This window comes from Ruditapes philippinarum, unplaced genomic scaffold (assembly GCF_026571515.1).
Source record: "Ruditapes philippinarum isolate M1 unplaced genomic scaffold, ASM2657151v2 ctg3038_1_1_1_1, whole genome shotgun sequence".
In the NCBI taxonomy this organism is placed as follows: Eukaryota; Metazoa; Mollusca; class Bivalvia; order Venerida; family Veneridae; genus Ruditapes; species Ruditapes philippinarum.
In genome coordinates this window covers 30,014-47,642 of record NW_026853823.1, presented here as the reverse complement: position 1 = coordinate 47,642, position 17,629 = coordinate 30,014, and the positions used below count along the sequence as shown (strand labels likewise).

The 17,629-nt window shown below is 32.1% G+C and overlaps 2 protein-coding genes and 1 long non-coding RNA gene across 3 annotated transcripts in view; 1 reads left to right on the top strand and 2 right to left on the bottom strand.

Annotated features, from left to right (window-relative positions):
• LOC132738070 (uncharacterized) overlaps nucleotides 1–11,653 on the top strand; it is a 47,416-nt gene extending 35,763 nt beyond the window's left edge. Inside the window, exon 7 of the transcript XR_009626817.1 lies at nucleotides 11,321–11,653. The gene's annotated coding sequence lies outside the window, so the exon portion shown is untranslated. The remainder of the gene's footprint in view (nucleotides 1–11,320) is intronic.
• Nucleotides 8,775–10,450, bottom strand: LOC132738068 (uncharacterized). The gene is made up of 3 exons (XR_009626816.1): nucleotides 9,847–10,450; nucleotides 9,376–9,452; nucleotides 8,775–9,162 (listed from the first exon to the last, which is right to left on the bottom strand). It is a non-coding gene; the product is annotated as an uncharacterized LOC132738068 (long non-coding RNA).
• Nucleotides 11,654–14,321: 2,668 nt separating the features above from the next.
• Nucleotides 14,322–17,446, bottom strand: LOC132738066 (uncharacterized). The gene is made up of 6 exons (XM_060725492.1): nucleotides 17,278–17,446; nucleotides 16,893–17,012; nucleotides 16,507–16,626; nucleotides 16,136–16,255; nucleotides 15,750–15,869; nucleotides 14,322–15,056 (listed from the first exon to the last, which is right to left on the bottom strand). Exons 1-6 carry the CDS (start codon nucleotides 17,444–17,446, stop codon nucleotides 14,644–14,646), a joined length of 1,062 nt encoding a protein of 353 aa, XP_060581475.1. The 3' UTR covers nucleotides 14,322–14,643.
• Between the last annotated feature and the right edge of the window lie 183 nt (nucleotides 17,447–17,629).

Here is a 17,629-nt window from a genome sequence, read left to right as displayed (position 1 = left end):
CCAGGACTTTTAAAAATTTTATAGGAAAGTAGGTTCATTCAAGAAGAAAATGGGAGTGCACAAAACTGTTTCTTCTGCATTTCTTTTTTTTTTGAGGGTTTTTGCCCTTTGTTTATTTTCATACTTTAATTTTGTCGGGGCCATTCTCCTTAAGTTAAAAAGCTATGGAAATTTTAAATTCCCTAGGGTGATTTGGGTCTCAATTTTAAAAAGGGAAAATGCAAATGCACAAGAACTGGTACTCTGGGAATTTTTTTTTTTTTGAGTTTTGCCCTTTGTTTTTTTCTTTTTTATTTTTGTCCTGGTCATTTCTCCTCAAGTATGAAAATTGGAAAATTGAAACCCTCATAGTAAAGATAGATTTATTTATAAAAAAGTGCAAAGGGGTTCAGAAAATGCTGCTTAAATTTTTTTTTTTAGTTATTGCCCTTTTTTATTTTTCATACTTCATTTTTGTCCTGGCCATTTCTCCTAAAACTACATTGTTCACAAGGCGACACATCTGACTCGCGGAGACTAGTGAGCAGATGGGGACGTATGAAGGATCAAGTAACTTTTTTTTCTATTTCGGGGCAGATTTAAGTTCAATAGTGAAGGGTGTTGCCGTTGATAAATATAAAGTGGGCACAATTCAGTAAATGAAACAGTAGATGATACAATTATTCTTTAACACACATGTTTAAATATAATAATGTAGGTTAATGTAATGTGTAGGTCCATCATAAACGTTATTGGGCCTTTTTTGACAAGAGAACGCAACAAGTGAAATTAGAGCTAACCAGAGGAAACTGCAAGCTTTGACTATTTTAAGCACATGACATTATAAAGGGAGACAAGCTATGAAAAAAATAAATCAATTGTGAGTATATATCAAATTTTCTGTATTCAGTATCAAAGTAAACACTCAAAATGGTCAAATATTTTTTTGCGATTCACATTATATGAATGTGACCCATGTCATTAGAAACTAAGTCTTATAATGGCTTTGTTTACTGGGAATTCTCATGCTAATCTCTTTCAACTGTATAACGTTTATAAAGTTTCCCAAATCAAAATTCCTTTTCAATATTTTAATCCTCTCTATCTTGAACAGTATCATTGAAATATATACGGAGATAATTCAAAAACTAAAGTAATGTAGAAATTTTGGTTATTTGAACAAAAGACTTTCTGCTCACTAAAGTTCTCTACAACTGTATTTTAGTTTTGAGTGTGATATCATTTGAAAAGATTTACTCCAGACAAACCATTATTTTAAAAGTTGTTGAACATGTATTTTAAGAGTGATAATTGTAAAATTAAAAGCTAGAAACTTAGAACTCCGCCAAAGTGGATGTTGTCGCCTTCGTTGAACAATCTAAGTTAAAGGAGGAAATGGCCAGGACAAAAATGAAATCATTGAAAAATAAAAAGGGCAATAACCTAAAAAAAATAATAAGTTGCAGACAGCAGTTTCTGAACCATTCTTTTATCAATAAGATCTATATTTATGATGGTTCAAGGTCCATAGCTTTTAATACTTGAAGGAAAAAAATGACAGGACACAAAAAAATAAAGAAAAAAATCAAAAAAGGGCAATTTAACTCAAAAAATAAAAAAATGCAGAGTTACCAGTTTTGTGCACTTGCAACTTCTTCTTAATGAGATCTATCACCTATGGAGGTTTTCAAGTCCAAATAGGGCTTTTTACTTAAGGAGAAATGGCCCCGGACAAAATTAAAGTATGAAAATAAACAAAGGGGCAATTTAAACTAAAAAGAAATAAGAAATGCGAGTTACTGGTTTTGTGCACTGCATTCTTTTAATGAGAACCTATCAATCCTATGAAGTTTTTCAAGTCCCAAATGGCTTTTATTCATTAAAAGAAATCTGGCCTGGACAAAAAAAGTATGAAAATTAACAAAGGGCAATACTCAAAAATTAGGAAAAGTACAGAGTTATGGTTTTTTTGCCCTGCACTTTTTATTTAATGAATTTTCTTCTCTATGAATGTTATCAATCCATGCTTTTTAGTTGAAGAGAAAATGGCCCGGACAAAATTTTTAAAAGTATGGAAAAATAACAAAGGGCAATAACTTCAAAAAAATAAGAACGCAGAGTACCGGGGTCCCTTGTGCACTGCCGACTTCGGGTTTTATTAAAAGAAGCATGCTACCAAGTTTTGAAGTCAATCAAGGACTTATATAGTGACTGAGTTAAATGTCCGGGACGCACGACAACGACCCCAGACAAAAAGTAACCCCCTTATGGTCAACCTTTTCAAGGGCGAACAAAAAATTGAGGGTTATTTGATAAAAACCACTTTCTTCACACTTGAATTATTTTCCCGCTGTGTAAAAGTTTAATAAATTTCATCAAACTCTTTTTTCCCAAGTATTTCTCTGGACAAGCATAAAATTAATACCATTTTATAATAATAAAGGGGTAATAATTAAAATAAGAGGGCCATGATGGCTCTGAGGTTGCTCACCCGTATATTACCCCCCCCCCACCCCTGGAAGGGCAATTTTAACCCAGGGCTTTTTATTTGAACAAAACTTGGAACATTTAAAAAAAGAAGATGATTCATGCTAAATATAAACCTATAGCCCTTATTGGTTTTTTTAAAAGAAGATTTTTTAAGTTTTTACTAAACACCATACTGTTAAAAAACAATGACAACCCCTGGAGCAGGGCCACATTTTGAACCCAGGGCTTTTATTTTGAACAAAACTTTTAACACTCACTAGAAGGAATGTTTCAACTTATAATATAAACTCTAGCTATTTGGGTTTTTTAAAAAAAAGATTTTTTGGGAAGTTCTTAAATAATGGCAAAGGGGAAAATCAATTTTGATCCCCTTGGGCAGGGCCCAATTTTGACCCGGGGGCTTTATTTGAAACCAAACTTGGTAGACCACTCATTAGAAGATGTTTTCATGCTAAATATCTTAGCTCTAGCTCTTTGGTTCTTTAAAAAAGTAGATTTTTTAAGTTTTTACTATTTGCATTTAAAGAAAATTAATAACCCCTAGGGCCCAGGACCAAATTTTGCCACCAGGGTTTTATTTTAAACAATCTTTGTGTAAAACAACTCACTTAGAAAGATATTTCATGCAAAATATTCTTAGCTCTACTCTTTTAAAGTTCCTTAAAAGAAGGTTTTTTTTAAGTTTTTTACAATATGCATTTAAAGAAAATTAAATTGACCCCCTGGGGGCAGGACCAAAATTTTGACCCAGGGACTTTTTTTATTTGAACAAACTTGGTAAAAATTACACTCATTAGATGATGTTTCATGCTTAAGTATCTTATGCCTCTTAGCTCTTTGGGTTCTTTAAAAGGAGAGATTTTATAAAGTTTTTATTCTATATGCACATAGGTAAATCAATGACCCCTGGGTGGGGCCAATTTTGAACCCCAGGGCTTTTATTTAAACAAACTTGGTAGACACTACACTAAGGATGTTTCAAGCCAAATATCTAACTCTAGCTCTTAGGGTTTTTTAAAAAGATGATATTTAAAAGTTTTTTTCTTTCGGTTTCCCCATGGCAAAAGCCCCGGAGTTCAGTCATGGAAAATTAAATTCTTTGCACAAATTTTTAAAGGTGACAGGCCAAAGGAATATTCTTGTGAAGTTTGGATGAAATTAGCTTAGTGGTTTAATGAGGAGATTGTCATTTTTTAAAGTAAAAGTTTACGGCCGGACGAAAAGGGATCACAAAAGCTCGACCTGTCACTTTGTGACAGGTGAAGCTTTAAAAACTAAAAGGAATGGAGTTATGGGTTCTTTGACACATTGGAAAAATTCGAGTCGTTCCAAGGGTTGATGTAGATTCAGTGATAGTTTGGAATAAGCATTTTTTAAAACTTAAGGGAATATAATTTTAAAAACATGAAGCAAGGCTACGAGTTATGTTTCTTGAAACATTGCACCTTCCTCTTAAAAGTCTCTATCACTTTGTGAAGTTTACATAAAATTCCCTTCAAATAACATATCTAGTTATATTCATATTTCGGCAGAGTGTGAAGGACAAATGTCTTCCTAAGTTCAGAACTTATGTTTTTTTTCCTTTATCAACTAAAATCTCAAGATAACACCTGTTAAACAACATATTTTCCTCACATTGAAGCAACCTTTTTTCCCCACAAAGTATAAAGTCTGTATGGAATGAACACAGATATTTACTCCATAATATTACTGAGTCCATACCGACAGACTGAGTTAAGCCGCAAACTTATTTCTCATCCCTTTGGAGCATAAAATTTAATAACATGCTTAAATTGTGTATAGTTCTATATCAGATACCCAAGTAATGAATGAAAAACCTTACTTTTGTACCTTTTAGTTAATAGCAAAACTTCACAAGGACTTTCATTTGACAATACAGAAATGGGTCGCCTTTAGTCCCCCTACTTTAAATGAAAAATAATAAGGGGACTTATAACAACAATTTATTCTCATAGTTTCAATTCTCAAAGGTTTATTACTTATAATTACGGCAAGCTGATACATGATAAAAACCACAGGCACTATATACCACATTTACCCATATACGCTCATAATACTAATATATAAAGAAATAAAGGTCCCTAACGAGGAGAATAAATATAATGCAAAACAAACAAGAACTGGTTCGGGTTAAAAATACACCAGATCCATATTTACTTTTTGTGGTTGTCTCTAGGAATAATGTATCCTATCAATAAACCACCTTTACTTCATCGAAAATTCACCTACAAAAATTGGGCTCCAAAATACGAAGCAAGTTTCCAAATTTCACTGAAATGTCATTGCATGTCGTTTTCCGGACGTTTCCAAGCGTATGCGTGTAAACAAAGGTGAATTCTGGGTTTCTCTACCAAAAATCCAGCGAAATAACTGTTAAGATTTCGACCATACTTCTTTAGGCAACTTGTTACAGTCAAACTGCGATTGTCTTTATTTCACAACTGTCCGACGATAACACTAACAAGCTAAAAAATTAAAATTAATTGACAGGCTCCGTTCCAGAAAGTAACCAATTTCCACATTACCCGCACTGAATATAAGGTAAAGTAATGATTGGTTAATGTGGGGAAATCCGAGTTTTTAACATTTTCCTTTAACCACAAATGTTCATGACTGGGGCCTTTACCTATTGACAGAGGGATTCAAATTCAGACTAGCCCTCTAAAAATGACTCCAACTAGTCCAAAGTGTTAAATGGTGGGCCTATACCAGTTATGAATCACTACATCTGGAAACTGGGAGATTCCAACCGAGTGTGCATTGCTTATCTTCATTCGCTTGACAGTGACACATGTCCACCTTAAAAAAAAGCAATAAAAATTATATGAAGTGTGCAATAATTTGCAAAAAAATGCTTATCTTATTTGTCTCTTCTTACATTTATAATGCAGAGCACTAGATTTGTGTGTCTGTCATACAAAATGACTTTCAATAATACTATTTAAATATTTTGAAATACATTTTCTTTAATAAATACTCATAGTAATACTAAATTCCTTTTTTGTGATATTTTTTCTGACACATATGTGCAGACAGTACATTGTGTACACCGGTCTTACTGACCTGTGTGAAACCACTCTAAGCATGATGAACGCACTACTTTTTACATGGCGGCTTTAACACCGAAGTGATAGAACAAAACGGAAATCAGGCCACTTGAAAATTTAAACTTTTTCCATACTCTGTTGGGGTGTAATAGCCTTTACATCATTTTTACTCAAAACATGCGCAAAACACTCCTTCTGACAATCCTTTATTGGTATTCGTTCAACACTTCGTATTTCGTCAATTGTTAGTTTAAATTAAAACCGAAAGTGAAAGTAGTTTTGAATATTTTAATACATAGTAACACAGTGGAACTATCAAATTTGCACTTGCAATATTAAACTCTGAAAAAAAATGAGCAATGAACAATATATTGTGTTTTATTAATAAAATTGTCATCCCTACGCAGACTTCTTTATGTCAGAGTTTTTTTACCCTCATTTGGGGTGAGTAATGCGTTGTGAGAGACTGGTGTGTATACAATTCAGACAGTATATACAATTAATTTGTTTTTCGACGGCATACAATTTAAAGTATAATTACTTATTGGCTACAAATAAAGTAAATAATGGTTAGTTTAATAACCAATCTGAATGTTTCAAAGATTAATCCCTTCAAACTTTAAAAACAGTCTGTCAATTAAATAGATCTTAGCAATAAAGGCACACTAAGAAGAAAACTAGAAATGTGTCCATAGGACACGGGGATGCCCCCACAAGCCACTGTTCTGTCAATCTTATGACTCTAGGTCAAATTTTTTTTGGAACTACATGTGCCACAAGTTGAAAACTAAAAATCAAAAAAGGGCCATAATTCTCTAAAATTTGGTCGAGCAAAAATTTCTTCCTTTACTACCATCTACACATTAAGGTTGTTCATCCCTGGAAGTTTAAGCAAAATCTGCCATCTGGTTTAAGAGGAGTTGCGTTCCACAAAATTTCTACATAGCATATTAATGAAAAAATCAAAAAGGGCCATAATTCTGTTAAATTTGGTTGCAGCAAAAATTTCTTTCTTTACTACCATCTACACCATTAAGGTTGTTCATCCCTGGAAGTTTAAGCAAAAATCTGCCATCCGGTTTAAGAGGAGTTGCATTCACAAAATTTCTACATAGGCTAATTATCGTGAAAAAATCAACAAAAGGGGCCATAATTCTGTAAAATTTTGGTCACAGCAAAAATTCTTTCCTTTACTACCATCTACACCTGAAGGTTTTGTTCATCCCTGTAAGTTTAAGCAAAATCTGCCATCCGGTTTAAGAGGAGTTGCGTTCACAAAAATTTCTACATAGTAAATAAGTGAAACTAGAAATGTGTCCATAGGACACGGATGCCCCCACACGCCACTGTTCTGTCAATCTTATGACTCTAGGTCAAATATTGTTTTCATTAATTTTTTTTTGGAAAACAGTTTTGGTTTTGTGAAATATACATTAAATATTATATAAGTACCTGTTGTTTGTAATAATCTTCTAGTCTTTGTTTAATCTTATACTGTACTTTTTTTCTAGCTACATGTACCAGCCTTTCCAAGTGAATATTAAAGTAAATGATCTTTTATTTCCCTGAAAATATCAATTTAGAGATTTCATTTTCAAATTCATCTAATACTACTCTCTTAGTGTGTGTATATACAATGTATATATGTGTCTATACAATGTATATATATGTTTACACAATAATATGATTGTGTACAGCATGTAATGACATAATTAAAATTTGAAAAAATTTATGATAATAAAATATTAATAATATTTCTTCATATTACTCCACAGTATTACCACTAAAATAGAAATGTTCTATCATTTTATTATGATCTTTATTTTTTACATGTAGATTTGTGAAAAAAAATGTGAATATCAGTAGTGTCAAAAATTGTTAAATCATATAAAATGTCTAATTTAAACACTGATAAATTACTTCAACCATGTATTGAGAACAGGTATAGATCATTTCCAACAGTCTTGCTGTTGTGTTGACATTTTCGCGACATGGTTGTGTGTCTGCCTTGTAATCAAGAGGTCTGGAGTTCAAATCCTTTAAGTGCCTGAAGATTTTTCAGGTTAACAATTATCAAGGTGGCAGTGATTTTTTTTTCAACTTTCAAAACAACCTGTGGCTTTATAAATGGGAAACTATAGCTTGATTAATGAGAAAAGAGGAAAAATTTCAACCACTGAAAATGGAATTTACCCATACATTTAAAAAAAGTGTAATTCAATTTAAAGGGGTTCCATTGAGGTATTTTGTCATGATGGAACTGAAATATTTTTTCCAGATAAATGTACCATTTGATGAATGTTTAGAACACTAATCTTTGTACAAACCTTTAGATCATTTGCGCACTTTGTTTTTCCAGAATAATTATTCAAATTGTAAAAAGATGACCCAAAATGAAATGGCTAGACTTTAAATAGATATGGATATAATAATTTATAAAGGTCAAAATAAAATTATTCTGAAATATTCAAGAATGTGCCCCATTTGGCCGTGACAAGACCAAAAAATTGTAGGCATATATGCCGGTTTTCCTGTAAAGGCAGACATCTGTCCCAGCAAACACAAGACGTCATACTGACGTCAGATTTAAGTCAGGTTCTGACGTCGGATGACGGTCGGAAAAACGGTTGGATTTGAAAGTTTTTTTGACGTAATAATCTGACGTCAGGTAGACGTCAGAATCTAACCATTATTTAACCTTTTTCTGACCAAAATCTGACCATTATCTAACCATTTTCCGACCTCAATCTGCCCATATTCCGACCTCAATCTGACCATTTTCCGACCTAAATCTAACCAGTTTCTAACCATTTTCCGACCTCAATCTGACCATTTTCCGACCTAAATATTAACCCTTTTCTGCCCTAAATCTGATCATTTTCTGACCTTCATCTTATCATTCCCCTAATCCTTTTTGTTTCACCACGTCATAAATATTTTCTTGCTAATCCTGATTTGATCTAATTTAATGTAACTCATTCTATTAAGTAACTTTCCCTGAAATGAAATGTATAACAGAAAACTAAAAGCAAAAATATGTTTCATGCTTTTTTAATTTAAGATAAAAGTTGCAATTTTAAGCTGATACATACAATTTTAGTAAATTCTGCAAGGTTAAATAATTTTCATAAATTAAACAAAATAAAACATAAAATAAGTTAATTACAAAACAAAAAGTATTACAAAAACAATGACATAAATGAAACTAAGAAAACATGTACAAATATTTATAAAGAACAAAACAATGTATGCACATTTCTATCAAAGTTTGCCTTATCAAATAAAACAATGAAAATATTATAATTTTAAGAAAAGTTAAAAGATTCTGATAATAATGTTTCAAGCAATTTATGACAGATTTTCAGTACTTTAACTATATTTCTACAGCATTTCTAAAACATTTAGTGTCATTTTGCATATTTTGACCTCCTTTGATAATTGTCAGTAATGTATAAATTGCTGCCTTTTAGTTACTTCACAAAGTTATACTTTTAGATATCCATGAGAATTAGCACGAATTTTGAGATGTGATGCTTTAAGATATGACCTTCTTTCAGCACCCCTCGTCTGTCCGCAAGATATGTAGCGTTTGTAGCACCCAATAGCGTGTGTGACATCATTTTCACTGAAAAAAAGAGAAATTTATGAAAAATGTAAAAATAACAAGCAAAAATGTTTTCATGGTTATCTTAACTTAATGAACAATTTCGCCAACTTTTTATAAGAGAGCTTTAACAAAAATTAAAAGTAAACATAAATACTGAACATTTAAAAAGCCGCTTTTAAACTCCAGTTTAGTATGGATTAAAGTATGTAATAGAATTTACAAAAATCTTACTTTCATATGTTTCTTTTTACATATTCACGTGTTTCCGTCCCTCCGACCTTTGAGAGCATGTCCAACACTTTAACTACCTGAAAAGAAAATTATATTCTAACTTATGTATATATTCTACGTTTGAAATAGAACAGTTACGCGAGCCCTAAATATTTCATAGTTTTAAATTAAAGATTTAATGCCGAAATGTCTGGAACCAAAACGTCTTGTGTTATTTGGGACCGGAACGTTTTGGGTTATTTGGGACAGAAACGTCTCTTTGGTAGTACTGAAAGGCATATTATAAACTCTTCAAAAGCAGAGTTAAAACATGTCAATTTTAAAAAGATTTATTATTAGACATTATCGCGAATTTGTGTGACATTTTACTTCAGCTGTTCAAATAATGATAATTAAATTTAAGAGTGCTTGCAATCATGCAATTATTTATCAAATACAAAGTAGAAATAAATCTAAATAAATTGAACTGACCTTTTTGTTCAAGAAAATCTATAATATTCACTTATCAATGCATCCCAATTCCTGACCGACAGCCAAAACGTAACGCCTACGAATTTGAATTTCCATCCACGTGACTTTAGATTCGAATTAAAGGTTAATTATGTTTTCTTTCCCTTTTCTGTCACTATGATTAAATGTTAAAGCACTATTAAAAACTCGTAATTTTGATACATATAATGTACCACAAATGATAATATTACAACGTTAAATGATTGGAACTTGTAAACAGATCTGTGGCTATAAATAGATTTCATAACAATAACACATGTAACTTGCGTATATACAGCGCCACCTATATGTTTTATTAGGTTGCAGCGCCGCGATCTTGGTCTGTATTTATATAAGAACACTTCATTTGTAATCCAAATAACATTTGAAAAAAAGTTTAAATGATTACAACAGCGAATAAGGATTATTATTTTTTTTTTTACCTACCGTCAGGACACCGACCATAACCTGACGTTAGTACGACGTCAAAAAGAAACGTCTATTAGACTTCGGTATTTTAACGTCAGATTTACGTCATATTTTGGTCGCCGACGTCGTGACCAAAATCTAACATTAATCCGACGTTATTTTAACGTCATGTGTTTGCTGGGGTGTAATATCAATTTGTAAAATCTGTCGATTTGCAGTCCAAGTATGATCGAAATGTCTTGGGTACGAAAGACTCGAGATCTCCAAATTACTTCGAAATTATTTACGAAAGTTTTAGTCCTCGGAAACAAATTGGCATCAATAAATAAACTTAATATTATTATTCATCAAATTCATAACATATTTTGCTTTATAACTTACCTTATGAGCTTAACAGGCTGATAATTATGCTCGTGAAGTAGGTCAAAAAATATACCGGAAGTTGTCGGATTCATTTAACCTAATTATCGGCTAATTCAGAGACGAATAGATTATCTACATCTCTGGCTAATTCTATTCCAATATCCACTTTGCAATTATAAACTACAAAATTTATCCGATAAATAATGTCTTTTTCAAAAATTTCTGGAATATAATACAAAAAAATGTGATGATAAGGCGGATGAGTAAGTTAAATATTGCAAGCCGCCAAGCACTATGACCCAATTAATTTACTATCCCATTCATAGAATTATGTGACCTTTCAAATTGTATCCGCTACGTTTCTAATACCGTATTCAAGCTCAATTGCACATTATTTTCAAAAAATAAATTTCTTGTCTCCTCTTCTGTTCGCAATAAATCGAAGTTTTCAGAAATTCAGAGCACTATTTTTCACTTGCGGCGGTTATGCGTCGGTCATGGTCGGGTGATTACTATGAATTCAGCTTACGTTGATATGTTAGAATACAATATAGCATATAGAGTGGCGATGAAACGTCACAGCAGTGGGCGTTACCCTGTATGGTTGGAAATTTCGGGTTTGTAAGTGCACTAGTTGGGACTACGTCCCAACTAAAAACTATAGTTTTTTTTTTCAAGACGACATTTTTGGAGAATATTAAGGCAATTCTCCTAAAGACTGTTGCATTAACATTCTGTAAGTGGTTATAATGGATTGCTTGTAATATAGACACATTTTGACTTTTTGATAATGTTTAAATAGCATTGTCGGTTAATTATGTTTAACTATGTTTGATACTTAAATTGTTTATATATACTGATAATTTACAAACAGTGTAAATACTTGAAATCTGTTATGTTTACAGCATAAATGTGCTTCTTGCATGCAAAAAAGTGTGTCTTTGTATAGAGTATAAAATGACATTATACTATTTATTAAACAACGACATTGTCAAGTTACTCGTAGTTTGTTATAGATAGTTTCCTGCAATATTTACCTCCCTTGCCCAAAGTGGCTCAATATTCTTTATAATATATTTGACAAAATGCCCCTGTGGCATATGCTCCAGTATGCGTGCGATTCCTTCTATAGATATATAAAATCTACGCATTTTCCTAAAAAAAAAAAATAATGCTCCGAAGCCCACCGTCACCAACTGATTTGTTCGAATTCAATCTTGGTGAAATAGCTTATATATGTTCCTTAACTGGAATGTGAGAAACATTGTGCTGGAGCAGAAAAATACGTCCACAAATTACACATGTGACATGGATTCATTCCTTTGATAAGAATGTTATCCAAAAATACATTGTATTTGAAACTCCCTGTCATCTACTAGTTTGTCCGATTTCAAAGCAAATTTGCTGCATCAATAGAATGGACGCTCATCATTAAGGGCATTCGAAAAAAGGCCGCAAATTGCCGGATGGGCATAGGTACCAATCCGCACGGCAAGTCCTGGAAATTAAACACTCGATACGGCTTTTCTTTCATTAAGTCAATTATCCCTTCAAATATTTTTCTAAACGATTCAACCTATCATTTTGTCAGAGTTCAATACAAATTTGCTTTTGCCATAGCTCAATGATACGACAATATAAAACACACTGTGCTGGCACAAGAGTCAATGTTTCAAAATGCCCGCGTGCCATATGCTCCAATTCACGGGGCTATTCCATCTGTAAATATAAGAAATCTACGTATAGTTTATATCTATATATTGAGTCCCAATTGCACAGTAATACAAGTTCGTGTTGACGTAAAGTTTCAGCTTGACATAGGCTCTAGCAGTTGTACCTACTAATATAACATACTATGTTTTTCGTCAAAATACACATTTTCCGTAGCCCCACCATCATTATCACATTGGTCTGATTTTTCATTGCAAAATGACTCTTTTACTATAGCTCCGAGGCCTTCCTTCGGGCCCAGTAAATAGAAAATAGTCATGGCTTCAGATACAAGGTCGGGATTGGCATGCACGTGATTCGCTTTAGAACATGTTTCTTTGACTAGCACAATGAGCCTTGCATTTTTTTATAGTTAAATCTCTAGCTAGGTAGCGCAGCAGCAGCTCCTGATTGATTGATAGCGCCTGACGCGACGCCGCTTGTGTATCATGCATTTTTTCTTGTGAAAATGATCGTATTGCGAGTCTTTGACTTCCTTGTTGATGGATGTGTTGCAGTGATAGCAATAGTCTTTGATCAAGTTTTCATTTTCTTTTGTTGTATAAATATTGTTTTTGCAATTTTAAAAGTTTTCGACGAACATATACAGTATGTGTAAATACCTAAATCAGTCTTTTCATTTTGCTGTCAACCTTCCCATCTTTTTTTCATGTCTTCCAGTTTTTCATCTATCATATCTCTGATATATTCTGTATTCTTCCCCTTTGTCTATGATATTGTTCGCTAGTTCTTGAACATTTTTCAACGCAGATTTATACTTTTCTATGTTCGCTCTTCGTAACTGAATGTAAAGAAATTCGGCTCTCATGGAGCATTGCCAAATACTTCATAGAAAAGAAGACACATTTGAAGAAACAGTTTGTAAAGTATTCTAAACAAGTAGAATCGAGTCAATTAATGATCCAATCCAATGAATGTATTGTTATCTGTACTTTGGTTTTGGACAATTTTGTCTCAATGTATAAACGTGCCCATTTACTTTTTGATATATCTATAATTATAGTCTATTGTTGCGCGTTTTATAACCAAATCGCGCTAATTCTATATATACGTATACTCGAATACACTTATTCAAAAACAAACATAACCACAATTATCTTATGATTACATTTATCTTTTGTGTTTAGTTTACCTCATTACGTTGATAATCTAATTATCAATATCATAATTTCCTTTCAATTCGTTACTCCTCTCGTTTTTTACCTTTGTTAAAAAGGTCATTACAAGACCAGTTCATTCAATAGTTGGGAGAAAATTTATATAATACATGTAAACTTGATTACTATCGAAACTTTTTGTAATAAATTAGGCTTGGATAAAAAACCAAATGGTGAATTAAGAAAACGTTTTCCCGTTTAAGACTTTGCTCACATAACTTAGAGATTAAACTGGGTGGATACAATTGAATAAATAGAGAAAACAGATTAAATTAAATCCGTGGTCGTAATAAATAGATGCTGCACTCTACAATATTTTATGACAAAAACAGAAGGATGAAAGATTGTGCCTTTTTGTAAATGAGTCTTTTGTCTTTGTTTTTTTTAATCATTCATATGACATAACATCAGGTCCATGTAGTCTCGTACATCTTTACTGATCCATAGATGATATGAACTCAACAGGTACTGATTAAGCCACGTAACGAAACATAAAGCGTTAAAAAACAGCACAACTCAGCAACTTTTACTTTTCACCCTTCCGCTATTTACACGACACTTAAATTCTTATAATTAACAAATTTCAATAAACTTGTACAATCAAAACCACTAAAATCAGTACATTTCTGCAAATTTTGATTATATATGTACAAAGAATTTTCAAGTAACCAAATGCAAAATTTATTTCCATCTGGGTACACTTCGAACTATTCGGTGTATTTCATAATTGTTATATAGGCTATATAAGATGAACGTAATTTATCTCAAACTCCCTGGCAAAGTTATACTGGGATATTAATAAGTAAAAGAAACAAAACACGGATAAGGTTTCATTATAATAGTATACATGTATATATATTTGGTTATGCATGAATGACAATCAAATTAAATAGATGAAAATGTGAATATATATTATTTTGCAACATTCATCCTTTACAAAAATGCCCTGCATTTTAAAATTTTCTATTCTCATTGATGTAAAGTTATTTCACTCAAGACAGGATAGTCAGTTTCATAAATTAGTTTTCTTTACGTTTGTAATCTCTTGGTAGAATCCGTTCGTAATGTCACTTTCCTCACTTTACGTTGCTATATTTTGCTATAAGGTGTTTAATAAAACTCCACTGAAATGACAACGCTCACCTTGTTCATCCTTTAAAGAATTTGTTATTGATGCCGTCACTTTAACATACACATAGTCATACTTTGCAAGACGCGCGATGGCCGTTGCGCTATTGCAGAACCTTTCTTCGTAATCATGAAGAAGCGTTTGTGTCAGTTCCCTAGACCCAGCAATTATTGAGTAATGCAGATAACTCTTACCGTGTTCCAAGCAAAGTTGAACGTTAAAAAGATATGTTCCAGCTAATGGAGCTCTAAACTTGCCGCTTCCGGTGTCGTATGCTTGTGCTGTGTCATGCATTTTTCTTGTAAATATGATCGTATCGCCCTCCTGTGGATTCCTTGTTGGTGGATGTGTAGCAGTGAAAGAAATAGCTGTCTTTAATACACCTGGATTTAATTTAGAAATACATTCAAATGAACCTAGAGTCACTAACCCGTCATAATTGTATATATTGGATAAATTACAGTAGGCTAATAAAAACTGTTAAGAGGACTTGTTACCAAAACCGACTGTTCCGTGAATACAATTCGCAATGGATGTTCATGCATTTCAAATATAATAACAAAGAAATCAAAATCTAAGGGAAAAAGGCCAAAGCTTTCTCTAATTACTGATAAACAAATCTTTAGTGTAGAACGCAATGGTAATCTTGTCATTTGACCAACTGACCAAACAATCCACAGAAGCCATACATTTGGCACGACCTAGTTTCATACCAAATCCTTAGATTATTCTAGTTTGGGTTAAACAAACTTTTAGAACTTGAGGCTACAGTAACATCAACTTTGACCAACATACCTCAAAATCATTATGTGCCATCAGATAGACATGGATATTCTCTGTACCAAATCTTAGTACTATAGGCCCAAATCATTCACTATTTATTAGTTTAAGAACTCCTTGATGACTTTCATGCCTAGTGTCTAATTATAGCCCTTGGGGTTTAAGAATTTACTTTTAAGTATGATTAATTATTTTCCAGATATCATATTTTTAAAATAATAATCACTTTAATTTGTCATGTTTTCATTTTTGTTGTTGTAGAGTATTGTTAACATGAGGTGTTTGGTATACAATACCTATTTCAGTCTTTATATTTTGGAATCGGACTTCCCATCTCTTCTCCATGTCTGTCAGTTTTTCATCTATCCAAACTCTGATATGATCTGTATGGTTTTGTTTCGATTTCTTACCTTGATCTGAATGTTAAATGTGAATTAAATAAATTGCGTTTAAAAGAGCACGTAATGTATCTGATAGTACTAATCTATTTCTCCTTTGCAAATATAATATAAATATCAGACAACCTTGTTATCATTTGTTTCCGTTTTATATATAATGTACCTTTTTCATTAGTTCTCAAATAGAAATTGAAAAGAAATTGAAAACTACTTTTGCTACGTTTTCATGTTCGTTGTTATCAAGAAAATAGTATGTTTAACATTATCTGCTAAATCTACAATACCTATTTCAGTATTTATATTTTGCAGTCGACCTTCCCATTTGTTCTCCATGTCTTCCAGTTTACCATCTACCTTTTGACTAATATAATCTGTATGATTTTGTTGAGATTCTTTAGCTTGATCTAAAAATGCAAAAATGTAAAATAAACAGCTTGCGGTTGAAAGAGCCCGTAATGTATCTAATAGTACTTATTTTTCTCTTGCATATCAAAAAAAAAAATCAAAATCAAAACAATCTTATTATCTCTTTTACCGTTTCATATATTATGTAACAATTTTTTTAGTTCTCAATAGAAATTGAAAATTACTTTTGCTACATTTACATTTTATCAAAAAATAGTTTTGTTAACATTATCTGCTATATCTAAAATACCTATTTCAGTCTTTATATTTTGCAGTCGCCCTTCCCATCTCTTCTCCATGTCTGTCAGTTTTTCATCTATCCTAACTCTGATATGATCTGTATGGTTTTGTTGCGATTTTTTACCTTGATCTAAATGTAAAATGTGAATTAAATAAATTGCGATTAAAAGAGCCCGTAATGTATATGAGATCACTTATTTATCTTTTTCAAATATGATTTAAATATTGGGAAAAAATCATAATTATAACAACCTTATTAATATTGTTCCGTTTCTTATATTATGTAACTGTTTCGTAAGTTCAAAATGGAAATTGAAAATTGCTTTTGAGACGTTTTCATTTTTTGTTGTTATCAAGAAAACATATTTTTAACATTAACTGCTAAAACGACAATACCTATTTTATTCTTTAGATTTTGCAGTCGACCTTTCCATCTGTTTTCCATGTCTTCCAGTATTTCATCTATCTTTTCTCTAATTAAATCTGTATGGTTATTGTGAAACTCTTTAACTTGATCTGAAGACCAAATGTAAAATAAATAGCTTGCGTTTGAACGAGCTCGAAATGTGTCTGAACGTGCATTATGTAATACTCGTTACCTGCTTTGCTAATATCATTTAAATATATCAAAGAAAATCACACTTATAACAACATTAAAATATTTTTCCATTCCATAAATTATCTCGGTATTGCTGTAGTTCTAAAGAAATGAAATTACTTTTGCACATTTTTATTTTTGCTTTTGTAAAAAAAATGAAATTAAGTTGTTGATATACCATACCTATTTCAGTCTTCACCTGTTGCAGACGACCTTCCCATCTCTTTTCCAAGTCTTTCAGTTTTTCATCTATCCTATCTTTGATATAATCGGTATGGTTTTGTTCATCTTTGAGTAAAATATTATTCGCTAGTTTTTGAACATCTTCCAAAGCAGGTTTATACTTTTCCATTTCAAATTCCAAACGTACGTCACTCTTTCATGTTTGTTCTTCGTAATGGAATTTAGAGCAAATCGGCTCACTTAGAGTATGGCCTAATCCTATTTGGATAGCAAGAACCATGTAAAGAAACATTTTTGAAAATAGATTTCCAAACAAGAATAATCCAATTATGTATGTGTCGTAAACTGTATT